General features: G+C 44.9%; 1 protein-coding gene and 1 long non-coding RNA gene across 4 annotated transcripts in view; one reads left to right on the forward strand and one right to left on the reverse strand.

The window, feature by feature from the left end:
- Positions 1-14,908, forward strand: part of LOC142063796 (uncharacterized) — a 63,799-nt gene that overhangs the window by 34,819 nt on the left and 14,072 nt on the right. The window lies entirely within an intron of this gene.
- Positions 1,569-5,846, reverse strand: PPP1R3C (protein phosphatase 1 regulatory subunit 3C). 2 transcript variants are annotated; one of them, XM_075107497.1, is made up of 2 exons: positions 5,745-5,846; positions 1,569-4,134 (listed from the first exon to the last, which is right to left on the reverse strand). In XM_075107497.1, exons 1-2 carry the CDS (start codon positions 5,756-5,758, stop codon positions 3,189-3,191), a joined length of 960 nt encoding a protein of 319 aa, XP_074963598.1. In that variant the 5' UTR covers positions 5,759-5,846; the 3' UTR covers positions 1,569-3,188. The 2 variants fall into 2 exon arrangements, with proteins under 2 accessions (XP_074963598.1, XP_074963597.1); XM_075107496.1 differs by having other exon boundaries at positions 5,509-5,760.

A 14,908-nucleotide genomic window follows, 5' to 3' on the forward strand; every position in this document is an offset into this window, starting at 1 on the left:
GCACGTTTTAGTGTTAAACTCAAGCTCTGTTTTAAAAGAGGAAGGAGTGAAACTGCATTGCTTTGGCAGGGAGTGGAGAAAGGAGACATCCTTTGCTCACTTGACTGAGGGAGGGATTTGGAGTTGCTGAGCAACACTGCAGCACTGCATTGCCTCTCTGCTGGGCAAATAAGATCTTGCAAGGCATCTTTGCAGACAAGGCGGCTTAAAGCCAAAGCTTGGTCAAAGGAACACGGTATTTTTAGTGTGATTTGTGTCTCAGTCAAGAGGACAGGTAAGCATTTTCAGTTGTGATGGCTGGTCACAAAACTTGGCTGGAGGATAAGAAATGCTCCTTTTCCTCATGCTAGAAGGCTTCTGCTCTACCCAGTAGGCTTGCGTCTGGTTTGATGAAGCAAAGTCCTGCATTGAGGCAGAGGAGCCTTCAAGCCAGTTAAGTTACAAATCTCTCTTCATTTTTTTTCCCTAGAGCAGGGAGCTGGCAGTGGAGTATATATCATAAAAGCTCCTGCACAATAAGACACAGTGTCATACTTAGTAGGGTTTGAGATTGGTAGATAGTGTTAGGGAACAGAGGAAAGTCTGCATCCAGTAAGGGCTTTGCAACGTGGAAGCTCCAAATTCATTCCCCAGGTCAGAAACATGCTGTTAGTACCATATTGTTTTTCACCTTTTGGGATTTGCTTTTTCATAATTAATGCTAGATTTCTTGCTGGAAAACCCTTGATGGATTGACCTGACCTGTGTCTTGTCACTGAGTTAATGTATTAAGAAATCCCATGTGAAGTATCTGGTGTGCAACTGGGGCTGGCTAGCCTGTTCTTACTCTCTGCTGGTCTAAATTGCCACCTAGGAGAAGCAGGGGTGTACCAAAACCCTGTGCCCCCTGGGTACTAGGGCCCAAATAGAAACAACCCACCATTTTCTCCGTTCTAAGTAACTGCAAGGGTAGGTCCATGCTGAAGTGTCAGAGGTGAATGGCTGGCTCAAAGACGGACACTTCATTTTGCAGGGAGTTGTTTGTTACTGATGGCAGTTTAGCTGGGTTCCTGGGTGTAAGAGGAGGAAACCCAGCCTCCCAGTGCCCCACACACCAGCATAGCTGTAGGAGGCAGCACAAGGAGCTAAGCACCAGGTGAAAGCAAGCCAGAAGACATTAAGTGCTGCTGTCCGGATGCACCCATGCAAGCATCACATATGCTAGAGCTCAGCAGGGAAGTCTGGCCATTGGACTAAGACGGTCTCCTGCCAGACAGCCTCACCCATGCCCCAGCAAGATCCCTGACAATCTGTCAAACCAAAATATTCCAGTTAAATTTGGTGAGATACAGGGTTGTTTTTAAATGACACAACTCATAAGGCAAATACTTTTCAGGATCTCTCATTTAGTGAAGAGCTTGGCTTTCATCTTCAGGGTAATGCCAGCTGCTGACCTGAGACACCATACCATAGCCAGCTTCAGCAACATCCCAGGGCACGAACAAACTGATTGTACCTTACACCACAACTGAAGTTGCTTAAAGAAGGTGAGAAAATAGACAGATTGAGGTAACACAGTACGAAGCAGGTGTATCAAAACACAATTTATTCTTAAAATGGCTAGTTTACACATAACAGCAAGGGTTACGTAGGGGAAAAAGTGCAATTAGTGAAAGAGGCTTATTTCACCTCAGTATTTATCGTCTCGCTGCACTGCAAGTAGCTTCAGACTCAGGATATTATACTTCTTAGCAATGGGCAAAATGTGATTTATATTTTAATGTCAATACCATTTCTGTACAGCTAAAAGGTGTGCCAGTATTCACACTGGCTGAGTGTGTGAATTGGACAATTTCTCACACAAGTTTTGCAGGAAACACAGATCACCTTTACAGTTTGATAGTTCAGAAAGCTAAATTATAAGCATACAGAAACAAAATATACATTAGTTCACTGAAGTCTAAAAAAAAAAAAAACAAACACCAAACAACACTTAAAATGAGGTACAATAAAACAGCAGGTTTCTATTTATGTGCAAGCCTATATTCGGTCTAGAAAAAACTAGTAGCAACCCTGCTCTTTTAAAGAAACCAGCTTTCACAAAGTACAGCTAATACAGTGTCTTCAATATGAAGGAGCTTGACTATGTTACACACTTGTGAAAGTCATCGCTAACTTTGCAATAGGAAGCAGGATACTCAACCATCAGATGCTGTAAGATTGGATCAGGTGATGAGTCAAAATCATGTAACGCTGCTACAGAGTAGGAAGTTTACAAATCACTGTCACCTAACCCTATTTTTGGCATGTAGGGTGGTTGTAGAATGTTTCTAAAAGGCACATTTTTAACATTAGAAGGTAACCATCTGCCTGCTAAGTGAGTAGGATGATGAAGTCAAGGTTAGATTTGTTCTCAACTGCAAGACATTTATTATTCACAAAGCCAGCGAGGACAGAGATGTCTTCCCAAAGCAGCAGTCACTTCCACCATCCACTCTGCACTATTTTCTCTAGCCTCCTTTTTAGAACTTTCCCTGGGATTTAGCAGACTAGCTTTGGAAAGAAGAAATTGTAACATTGTCTGTCTCCAAGTCATACAGCCCATCCTACCTCTTCGCCTTTTCCCACTTTTCCATTAGCCTCTCCAAGTTTCTTACTCCGTACTGAAGCCACAAATCCTAGCCATGCATTCCTACCTGCCTCTGCTACAAGCATGCAGAGGGTCACAGCAAGCCTCCATGCTGACAGCATCGCCTCATCTCTACTGCACTCCTAACGTGTGCAGAATGAATCATGAGGTTCCGCTCATGTAACGTCCCTGTGCACGCACACACACTCGCACACATGCAGTTAGTACAGCTTGCAAAGATACCATCGCCTTCCATACTTCCTCACAAGAGTCTCTCGCCTACTGAGTCAGGAGAGTCTACAGCAGAATGAAAGCAGCATATACTTAAGATACGGGCATGCTGTTTCTATAGTAGGTGGCATACGTGTAGGTTTTATCTTGGTTTCCTTTCTTTCCAAGGATAAGTTTTGGCTAAGAACTTCAGTAGCATAATATAGTTTAACAAGTCCTGCAGACTAGTGAATTTCTATTTGTTCAGACAGCCAATAAAACCTGCCAGGTATTTTTGTCACATAGTATGTGACCCAGAAAACTAACGCTTCTGTTGCCAAATGGAATAATGCTTCCTTGCTAGTCTTGATCACCAATATGGTGATGAATTTTCAATCCGACCCATGCTCTGCCACTGGGGAAAGAGACCACTGGACAGCCTCGGACTGCCTAGTTGATCAGGCTCTCTCTCTTGTCCTCTCCTTGGAGTCTGAAGATCTACACAGTCCTTCTTGGCAGATGGTATCTGAACACCATCAGACTTCCACTCCGCGTGGAGAATCTTGTAATTCTGACCCTCGTTATTGTCCCAGAAGGTATGTTCTCCACTTTGGTAAGAAATGCAAAACTCTATCTTCTCTTCAGAGGAAATGGCAGGGGGCAAGTCAATGGTAAATGAGAAGGTATCATTTTCAGAATCGCTGTAAACATTGTTCATGTATACACACTCAACGTCCGTGTAGGTCTTCCACGTATCAAAGGTAATTCGAAACAGAACCTTTTTTTCAAAGCTCACGTTTTTTACTTTCACAGTGCCCGAAAGCACCTTCTCTTGCAGGGTACAGTTCTCCAGGCAGACCATGTTCTTCTGCAGGCGGTTCCTGAAGTCCAGGTAGTCAGCTGAGGGCCGAGGGAAACCCAGAATCAAGTTTTTCTCCTCATGTAGCTTTAAGCCAGATGTTATGTTTTCAAGGCCTAAGAGGTCAAACTGAAGGTCCCACCCAGGTTGCTCCTGGAACTCAGAGAAGGTGTGTATCGCCGTCAGGGACAGCCCCTTCGAGTCCGCAAACACAACTCGCTTCTTGGCTCGGTCTGCTGAGTGGTTCCAGTCACTCTTCTGAGCTTCGGAGTCACGTTTCACATGAAGACACGGTCTGAGAGGTTTGAATCTGTTCACAAAGTTGTTTCTTTGGCAGTCCTCAAGGGGGCTGAGAAAACTCTTCAGCGGTGGCGAATGGGCTAAGCAAATTCTCATGGCCACATCCACAGGCATGATGGAGCTTGGCAAGGGTGTTGGGTCTAAGATCTGTATCATTCTGAAAGGAGCAGTAAGACAGGATGTTATTTGTTACATCAGGTAAGAAGCTTCTTAAGAATGCACATTTGCTTCACCCATTGTCTTAATTATTCATGGCCTCATCTTCGCACAGCTTTAAATAACGCAGCCTAAATTAAAGCTGACAGTTCAAGCTAAGGAACTAGGGTGAGACTACTCAGTCATTTCTTGCTAATTCTGAACTCCTTCAATTCAAATGCAGTCTCATTTGCTTTCTCAAAACCTCTGAAGAACAGATTTTAGTGACAGCTAATTAAACTCATTTCCTTGAAAATACAGAAGAGAACATTCTAGTAGCCAGTAAAACAGGCCCAGTTACAGTGGAAGTGCTCATTCTCTTTAGCTTCCCTTTCACAGACTCTGAGCCAGGTCTTAAAATTCCAGCATGCTGGATCAACTGCTTCATCTCTGAGCAGAGACAGCACTATATTAAGCAGGTCACCTCTCTCATCACAGCATCAAATGGGATGCTATATACCTTGATGCAGAACCATCACACTGTGACTCTGAACAACCGTAAGCGCATTTGTTAGGCACCCTGGTTTTGGTTAATTCAGATGAATAAAAATGCTGAAGCACCTTTGGAAATATTTCCTATGAGCTATTAACCCAGGTCTAGGTAACAGAGCTCTTTTGCACTGTTAATGCTGACTGCTGAGTGAATAGGAGGAAAAATAAGGAGGGGGAGGGACACGCTACTTTTTCACCTCCTCATACTTCAAGAACTGGCTTTAAAACATCATTTCATAATCCCCAAAGTCCTTGCCGAAAGCCTTCTGCAAGTATTCCGTAAGAATGCTACAGCTTTATTTGTAAAGATTTATTCATATCCCTTCCTCTCAGACGATGAAAGTCACAATTACTATGCAAAATCATTGCCCATTCAAAGCCAGTTTGAATATTTGTAAAAGGGGGCTTTAACTGCGGCACGTCCCTTCTGAGAGGGATGCAGTCCTTGCTGAAATGTGGATTTTTGTTGAGTCATGGGAAGCCAGAGCTTTGTCACTTAAATAAATGGCTTTCTCCTTCCCAGTGTTCTCACTGGTATTCCAGAGCCCTGCCAAAAAAAGCAGAATCTGTGCTGGCTTCTTAATTCTCCTTTTTTTTTTTTTTATTTTGGCAGTATTTGCCATAATAAGTAGGACAAGGAGAGTACCAGCATCAAATTAAGCAAGTTTTGCTTTGCTTCAATAGGAAAAGAACTAAGGCTTCAAAAATACTCTCTCTGCAACTTTCGTGACCAGCTCCTAAGCTTTTGCAATATCAGAAAAAAGAGGAAGGGGGAGAAAAACCCAAAACAGCAAAAAGCAACCAACCAAAAAAAACCAAAAAACCCAAAACCCAGCAACACAACCTGGAAGGGCAAAAACGAACTGCCAGCAGGAGATGAGATGGGCTCAGCAGCGTTAACAGGCACCGCACAAGCACAAGGACGCTTCTGCAGGACCCATAAAACCGGAGGCGGGGAGGAGCGCAGTGCCAGTTTGGGGGCTTCATCCCCCCACGGGCCGGAGGAGCGCCCCTGGAGCAAGCGGAGCGAAAGCAGGCAGGGCAAGGCGCGGGCGAGGGGGGGCGGCGGGCGGCGCTTACCTGCTGCCGTGCATGGGGCCGCACCGCGCCGCGCCGCCGCCGCCGCCTTTATGGGGCCCTGCCCGCGGCCGGCGGCCAAGGGGCGGCCCCGGGCCCGGCCCCGGGGGGTGCGGCCCGGGCCGGGCCGGGCCTGCCCGCGGCGGGGGGGCGGCTGCCGCTGCTTCGCATACCCCGGCCGTGTGGCGGCGGCTGGCCCGGCTGGGGAACGCTGTGAGCCGCCCCCCGCTCAGGGACACCCGCCGTATCCTCCCCTTTTTTTTCCCTTCCTGAGGCTCGGCGCCCGCCGGTACTGCCCGCTTATGGCCAAGGGTGGTTGCTTTTGGCGTTTTCAGAGTTCTTGTGTCTTACTGTGAGCGTTGTGAAGGGGCGGCCGAGCAGAGCCCTCCGAGGCAGGAATGGGTCTGCCTGAGCTGGGCCCGAGGGGAGCAGGGATCTGCAATTATAGATATATAGAATCATTAAGGTTGGAAGAGCCCTCTAGGATCATCAAGTCCAACCGTCAACCCAACACCCCCAGGGCTCCTAAACCATGTCCCAAGTGCCACATCTACACATCTTTTGAATACCTCCAGGGATGGTGGCTCCACCACCTCTCTGGGCAGCCTGTTCCAATGCCTCATCACTCTTTCAGTAAAGACATTTTTCCTAATATCCAATTTAAACCGCCCCTGACACAGCTTGAAGCCATTTCCTCTCATCCTATCACTAGTAACTTGGGAGACCAACCCCCACCTCGCTACAACCTCCTTTCAGGTAGTTGCAGAGCGCGATAAGGTCTCCCCTCAGCCTCCTCCAGACTAAACACCCCCAGCTCCCTCAGCCGCTCCTCATAAGACTTGTGCTCTAGATTCTTCACCAGCTTTGTTGCTCTTCTTCGCACACGCTCCAGCACCTCAATGTCTTTCTTGTCCCGAGGGGCCCAAACCTGAGCCCAGCATTCGAGGTGGGGCCTCCCCAGGGCCGAGCACAGGGGCCCCATCCCTGCCCGGCTCCTGCTGGCCACACCAGTGCTGACACAAGCCCGGGGGCTGGTGGCCTCCTTGGCCACCTGGGCACTGCTGGCTCATGCCCAGCCGGCTGTCAGCCAGCACCCCCAGGGCCTTCTCCGCCGGGCACTTCCCAGCCCCTCTGCCCTAGGCCTGGGGCGCTGCCTGGGGTTGGTGTGACCCAAGGGCAGGACCCGGCACTTGGCCTTGTTAAACCTCATACAATTGACCTCAGCCCATGGATCCAGCCTGTCCAGATCCCTCTGTAGGGCCTTCCTGCCCTCGAGCAGATCAACAATCCCGCCCAACTTGGTGTCATCTACAAACTTACTGAGGGTGCATTCAGTCCCCTCATCCAGATCAGTGATAAAGATATTAAAGACTGGACCTAAAACTGAGCGCTGGGAAGCACTGCTCATGACCAGCTGCCAACTGGATTTAGCCCCATTCACCACAACTCTCTGGGCTTGGCCACCCAGCCAAATTTTGCCCACCAAAGAGTACCCCTGTCTAAGCCATGAGCCTCCAGGATGCTGTGTATATTTCGGCCTGCTCTGAAACTGCGCCCTACCCTCTTGTCTTCCTTTTGAAAGGCAGGAGAGGATGCCTCAACAGCGCAGCTGGAAGGCAGGCCAGAGTTTCAAAGTGGGCCTGCTCAAACACCTGCCTCTTCAAGCGACCAGAAAGCAAACCAGGATTTGCTACGAGAGAATTCCATGTGAAGTGGATATTGTTTCACATGTCAAAGTAGGGCTGCTTCAGGCCGCTGCTAGAGGGCTTGCTAGCGGAACAAAAGTAATACCCAGTTGAAATTATAGACTGTCAACTTTGTTGGAAAGTTGCTGCAGCCCTACATTGTAAGATAATGTTGCCAGGGCCAGAAATCTGTCATCCTGGCATATAACTGTCCTTGTCCTCAGTGAAAAAGTACTTTTGGACATTTAATTTGAATGGTGCTTATGGCTTTTCACCTCCCACACATGGTGATCTGTACACTGTGAGGATCTGACAGGCCGTGCTGTAGTTCCTACATTTTATCTATTACCTGTTTCTAGAGCAACGGGACAAAAATTGGTAGAACACAGCCTCTACAGCATTAGCCGTAGCAGTGCTGTCTTACCACTTCAGTCCTGCCTCCCAGAAGGCCCCATGCGCAGGATCCACAAGGCTGACAAGCCCTTGCAGATGCTGGAGGGGTAGGCAGCCCACGGATGGCAGTGTGCTGTCCTCTGCCGGCTGTGAGTCACCCAGAGGAGGTCCATCCCCAAGTTACTGCTTCTCAAAGACTATGCCCTGGCTGCTAACTGGCTTTGTCCATCTTCTGTGGATTGGCAGTTTCACTGTCACCTTCTTGCTGGCCCATCTGCTCTTTCCCAAGGGCAACAGATGACTTGCTGTCACCCTGTGAGATGTGATACCTGGAATTTTCTGAGTTCATATTTTTTTACCAGTAGATGAGACCATGCACAAATGTACAGCAGGAAGTCCTGTGCTCTACATGAAGCAAAGGAGGCTTACAGCGATGAACAGATGATACAGGATTTTTCTGGCTCTTGAAAATTATTTTTCTGTTCTTGGTTTGTGAGCAAAACAACTGAAAAGCTCCACTGCTATGTCTGAGAGTTTATTAGGAGATAGTGTGTGAGCATGGTGGGTGGTGACAAGGACACGTCCATTTCGGATTCAGGCTACATAGAAGCAGAGAGAAAAAACAGTCACAAAAGGGCTGGAGAGGGAAGACTTCTGCCGACTGATGTGTGGCACATGGACCAGTACACCATCTCTGTACGTATAATGGGAGTATTCATAGGATAGTAACACTTTAGTTTCTTAGCTTGGACCCTTGGTGACTGAAGTACCTGCCTTTCATGCCAGTACGTGACACTATGCATCATGCAGATGAAGCCTGAAGCACTAACTGGCAACACAGACAATGTTTTGGAAAGTACTGCTCTGTTCTCTGGCGCCGGTTATTCAGGATGACCTTCCCCAGTCCTCAGCTCCTCCAGTCTCACCACACCACTCACATCATCTTCCTCTCCTTTCCCCTCTCCATCTTGCTTATCTCTTGGCAGCTGCCAGCTCCCTCTCAAAGGCAGATGATACATTCTTATTGCTTGCCTAGGGAAAGTGCTAGAAAACAGTAGCTGTGCTCTGGAAGCCTGGCTAGTTGCAAGGGATTTATTTGTCTTTAGGAAGAGCTACAAATACTTCCAGCCCCAGCTGCCTGCCTAGCAGCAATAAGCAGTGCCCAACATCACCTGTGGGCATACAGGAGGATTGGGCACATGGCTGGCACTTACCAAGTCTCCTCTATTTCCCTGTTGTAAAAAATGAGTGAAAAACTCTTGAGAAGTTTTATGAGCCTATGCTACTATAATCTTTGTCCCTGCGACTTCCCCCCCAGCACCGCTTGGCTGGGCTGCTACGTTATCAGGGAGCACGTGCAGCAGCTAGGGCTGCTATATCACACCACCTATGTGCAGGCATTAAATAAGACCTGGCAAATTATTTTATTGCATGCTTGGAGCCTGCACAAAAGGAGTCACCTCAAGGCTTTACTACACACATTTCTGCTACTGTGTAGTAGCTCGTTGCGTTGTTTGCCACTATAAAACATTTTGTTCCCGTTGTGTTAAAATATCTGTTTTGCCTGACTTAGCATATCACCTTAAATAATCTTTCATTATGTTTTCTTAGCAAAAACCAGTACTGAGATACAAAGCCTTTCATGGCCAGATCATTGCCCAAGTCAGTAAATATGGGCTGGATACAGCAACGTTGTGCCTACTTGGTGACCTGGAGCACATTCGTGCCTGCAGACTGGTGTCCTAGGTTCTCGTTGCCAATACAAGCAGAGAGTGTTGTGCAGAGCCAGGGCAACTCTTTCCTCATCCGAGGAGGGCAAACCAACGGAGTTATCTGAGGTACCACACCAGTTTGCACTGTCAATGATGGGTCCTTAGCCGTGCTTTTTATAGACGACTCAGGTTTCCAGTTATTTTGGTTCAGCAGCTCTCCTGTCATTGGCAGCTTAAAAATGTAGATCCGTCTGTCTTACCTTTCAAACAGGGCTGCTAAAATGGGAGCACCAGAGGAAAAAATATCATTGTCTTACTGTGTTTTGACAGCACTTTGTGGCATAGCAGCTTTCCTGACATTTGTAGGTGCATATAGAAGCAATGGCAGAAACGTATATATATACAGGAAGAGGCAGAGCTGATTATAAAATCAAGCCCCATCATACGGGGTTGTACCTGCAGCTGCTTCTGGAACAAGTAAACCCAAATTGAGCACCTAGACTAGTTTTGGTCTTTTTCTGAAAACATTGCACTTTAAATGTAAGAAGCTAATTGCAACAAGTTAGCTATAGTGAATATAGTTTTAGTATAGTCACCATAGTTTTGGCAAACTTTAAATGTATGTTTTTAAAAATAGTTTGCAGCCTAGTTGATCCAGAGGCAACGTGAGGCCCAGGCTCACTTCGCAAGGAGCTCACAGAGGTTGCTCTGTGACAAGCCGGCAATTGCATTCACACTGTTCTGTTAAAAGACAAATACATGGTATTAGCTCCACAGTGAATGCTTTTATATGGGGACAGCCCTCCAGGTCTCGCTGTTCTTCACCTGTCTGAACTAACCAACGCTTTTCAATCGGCAGCTCTGAGGGCAGATAATGAGCGATTGTGCCCTTCTGTCAGCTACTGGGCAGCAACGGTGTTGCTTTGGTCATTTGTTTGTTGGCTCCGGCTATTTTATGGCAAGTAGAATGAAAGAGCTGCTTTTACCCCGCCCCCCGTCTGTGTTCTGAAATTGAGTAATTAAACAAGGTTTCTGTGGTTTACTCTGACTTTATTACTTTCAGGTCACTCTGCTTCTCAGCTGTCCTCCCCCACAGCTCCAGGAGGGAAGAAAGGAGATACGTTGCAGTTGAGTATATAGAAAGAGTTGAACAGCCTTTGGCACTTAATTAAAGCCTTTTGAAGCAAAGATAAGCAAGCATTTCCTCACAGCAAAGTTAAGTCACGACAACATTTATAGGACAAAAAGTCCAGAGCGAAAAAATACAAATCTCCATTTCACTTGCATAGTAATGCATCCCTTGAAAAATTGTTGCTGTTTGCAGGGTGGGAGAGCAGTGCTAGCTCAATGCAGTTATAGTATGCAATTTCACAGAGAAGTTTTTTATTTTATTTTGGGCTTGAGATTAAAATCAATTGCTAGGCCAAAGGCAAAATATTGGGGTTACCAGAAAACAGAAAACATCCATCTGTTTTTGGCTGGCACGTATTTGGTTCCTGCAGCATCACTCAACACCTGTGAATGAAGCAGAGCTTTAATGAAGAATATCTGTGACAGTAGCCAGACGCGGCCCGGTTGGGCAGGGGACAGTGCTGTCACACAAGGCTTACAATGGCTTTTTTTTTTTTTTCTTGAATTGAGCTCTTCAATATTCTCTCTCTGCTACTAAGACTAATCTTTGTAAATCTGTGTTATCTGTGAAGTTGAGCAGCAGGTTTCTATGAATGTGATTGTGATGCAAACAGTAATTATTCAGGTACATAGCAAAGCTAGTGAAGTCCAAACTGAGTTGAGCCTGTGAGCTTTTGAAAATTTTAAGTCAGTGATTTATCCAATGAAATACAGTGAGCAGAAGTTTTATTTAGTCTTAACGGAAGGCTATTTTTTTTAAGTTGCTTCTCAGAGCCCTGTGGTGAACTTTGGACATTCCTAATGGTTACGAATATATACCGAGGAAACTTATCCTGGGAAACTCCATTGTTGTTTTAGGGATTTCTTCAGCACTGGCACAGTCCATATGAGGAATAAATAAGTTTTTGATCTTTTTAGAATTTTTATTACCCCATTCCTCATGGTTCGACCAGACCTAACATGCTCCAGCCTTTGGGATCCCCTCACCAAGAGGACATCAGTAACTTGTGACTGCTTGTTAAGAGACAAGTCACAGCAAGTCTGGAAAAAAGTATCCCAGTGCCCACAAAACTACTCTTTATCATGATGATACTGCTATGCTTTGGAAGACTCTGAGAGCATTTTTTGTTGGTATCATTCAGGATGAAATTGCTGTTAAACCATGTTTGTTTGGGGTATGCTGCTTTTGGAATAAACTTTTACCTTGGAAAGAAAGAAGGTAAAAAATACAATGAAACATTTCAAAAAGACAAAATTACATAAAGTTGGAGATGGGAATAGGAAGTTTTCAGAAATGTTTAACTTTTTCAGATATTTCATTATTCAACAATGTTTGAAAACTCAGACTTTGGCAGGACAGTAAATCCTTTTCCTACCCAGTTGCAGCTTGCTTGTAGAAATCAGGCCTTTTTGCAGATCTGCCTAGCATAATACACCCATCCCCTAGAGAACGGGGCGAGCGGCACGCAGCCAAACTCACTGAGAAATTATGCAAAGATGGATGGGGTTTATGCTCCCTTATAGCAACTGTAAGGATAATCAGTCTCACCAGGATACGATGGAGGCCTAACTCTTTAAGCACTGTCAGGGGGTCTAGGCCTGGTTCTTTTTAAGTCAATAGCAAAAGTTCTTGCCAGTACTGGGTCTCAGAACTTTGTAAGGTTAAATTCAGTGGCATTTAAATTTAAGGCATTTAAATTCCTAGAAACGGAAAGCTTTGGAATGAATTAGAAGCTAGAAATTGATTTAAAATGTCTAATCTTATTATGTCTGATTAATGACAGATTAGTCAATGGTAGATGAGTCATCACTCTGGAAATGTATAGTGTAAGAGAAGTGCACTGCTTCCTGAAACAACTGACATAGAAAAAGCAAGAAAATGTATCTCAGGCTACTCAAATGTTTTGTGTAATGTGATTATATTAAATTCAGGGTATTTCAAGCAAGATTCCCTTAAACAGCTTTTATGCAAAATGCAGCCTTTTAAAAGCATAATTGCCTTGGTTCTATGTAGTAAGCAACAGATGAGATAAAGACAATGCCATGTTACTTATAAATTGCTGCTACTTAGAGTAAAAAGGGAAAGAAAAAACTGAAAGAAGGAAGAACAGGAATGTAGGTATTCATTCTTGGAATAATCTGAACTTCCGGTGAAGGATTCACAAGAGTGCAAATACAAAACACATACGTATAATTTATACATGAGTATAAATCTGGCTTATGAATACAGACCAGTTTTTGAGAATCCAAAGGCCCTCCTAGATGTTTGAAAGAAATACAGTATTTCAGTATTTTTTGAAACTATATTTCTTTTCTCGCTTTTTGTGGTTTGGGGGGTTTTTTTAACCACACACCTAAGAAGGTTGACCTTGAGGGTCCATGACCAAATGTTTCATATGCATAAATCATGTCACTGTGTATAATCACTGTTTATTCTCTGGTTTTTTTTCCTAGGCCCAGGTGGAGGAATTACCTCTGCTGATCGGTAGTCTTTTCCAAAGAAAACAGCAATGCTGCTTTGTGCAATTTGATTTATGTTTAATCCTGTGTGACCAAGCAAATGTTGGTTCAGTAGATACTTCCATCAGCTACCTGGGAAGTATTCTTGTTCTTTGCAGTCTTTCAAGCAAAAATGTGTTTTCTTTATCCACCTGTGAACAATTCCTTACAGCCTTACAAGAGCCATGATTTTTCTATATGATTACCACTCCTATAAGACTTATGTTGGATGAAAACCTTCATCCTGGATGAGTATTGCTGTATCTGACAGCGGCCCAGCTAACATCTGCAATATGTTCACCCAGCGTGTTTAGAAGCCTGTGAAGGTCTGAATAATGTGCCTTTTCTTGTTCTGCCACCCAAGAGACATGACCCATTCCTGTATTTTAAGTTCTCTTACAAGGTGCTTTTTCTCTTGGCTGTCACAAGGGAAGAGCAGGGCTTGGACATCAGTACAGTGAAATTCTGCATCAAGTTTTTCTTGGATTTCCTATGTGGGGGGAAAAAGCTCCCCTATGGCATAGGTCTGAGAGATGAATGAACCTTTTCTCTTTCAGATTTAGTCTAATTGCTAATCAATTCAGCTGTAAAATTGGAGTTTCCTAGGACCTGGCCTAGTTATTCTTTTTGGATGCACAACATCTATATCTAAATGTGCGTGTGTATTTTATCAGTTTCACAGGGGTCAAATTTCATGCAGAGATTAATTTCATTTTTAGATTTTCTGGAAAGAATGAAGGTCTTAAATCCAAGTGCTGTAACAGCATCAGTTTTGTCTCATCCTGCAATGGGAGGGGAAGTCGTTAGGGCCTCTGAGCGTAGAAAGATCTGTGGCCTAAGTAACATATTTGCAATAAATTGGTTTGCTTGGGTTATTCTTGGATCCTGCTTCCCAGAACACAGAGTTTATTGTCAAAATGTGCTTGCTCCATATATGCAATAATGCTTAAGTAAGTTTTGCAATCTTTAAAATGGATTTAATCAGTGAGAAGAATCTTGCATGATTCTCTGCAGAATTACAGTCACAGAATAACAGAGGTTGCAAGGGACATTTTGAGGTCATCTAATCCAGCCTCCTCCTCGAAACAGGACTAGCTTCAAAGTTAGATCTGGGTGCTCAGGTTGCGCGTCCAGCTGAGCTTTTAATACCTCCAAGGACAGAAAGTCCACAGCTTCTTTAGGCAACCTTTACCAGTGCTTAACCCCCCCTTGTAATTTTTTTTCCATTTATCTATCTGGAATTCCTTTGCTGCAACACATGACCACTGCCTCTTTTCCTTTTGCTGTACATCTGGGGGGAAAGTCTGGCTCTATCCTCCTCTTTCAGCAGTGGGAGGCTGCACTCTGACCCAGTCATCTGTGGAAGGGATATTGCACTTCTGTAAACAGACTATTGCAATCTTTCTCTCAGGCCTTCAGGACTTTTAACATCTGCCTCCATTTCCAAATGACACCTGTTCACACTTATCTGTAAAACTGGAAAAAGTTTTCTCCAAAATGCTGATACACAAACCATTTGCTTTCTTTGCTATCATGGATAGACCAACTTCAAACCTCTTCGGAGGCTTTTGCTCCAACACTACATCCTAAGATCTTCCACATCTTTATTTCCACACATGTTGCTGCTTCCATCTCCCTATCTCTTCTTCATTTTGGTTGTGTGATTTCTCATGCTGTCACTACATTTCACCTTCTCATCCCTTCTGGCTCCATGTCTACTGAAGTGGTTCACCACACTTTACATTAT

Source organism: Phalacrocorax aristotelis, chromosome 12 (genome assembly GCF_949628215.1).
Source record: "Phalacrocorax aristotelis chromosome 12, bGulAri2.1, whole genome shotgun sequence".
Classification (NCBI taxonomy): domain Eukaryota; kingdom Metazoa; phylum Chordata; class Aves; order Suliformes; family Phalacrocoracidae; genus Phalacrocorax; species Phalacrocorax aristotelis.

Bases quoted from the DNA above. Each gene is read 5' to 3' on its own strand.
- PPP1R3C (XM_075107496.1), bottom strand. From the start codon at position 5,651: ATGAAGCCCCCAAACTGGCACTGCGCTCCTCCCCGCCTCCGGTTTTAT. The intron at 4,135-5,508 runs GTTGTGTTGCTG...TGCTCCTTTCAG, and splicing joins GTTCGTTTTTGCCCTTCCAG to AATGATACAGATCTTAGACC.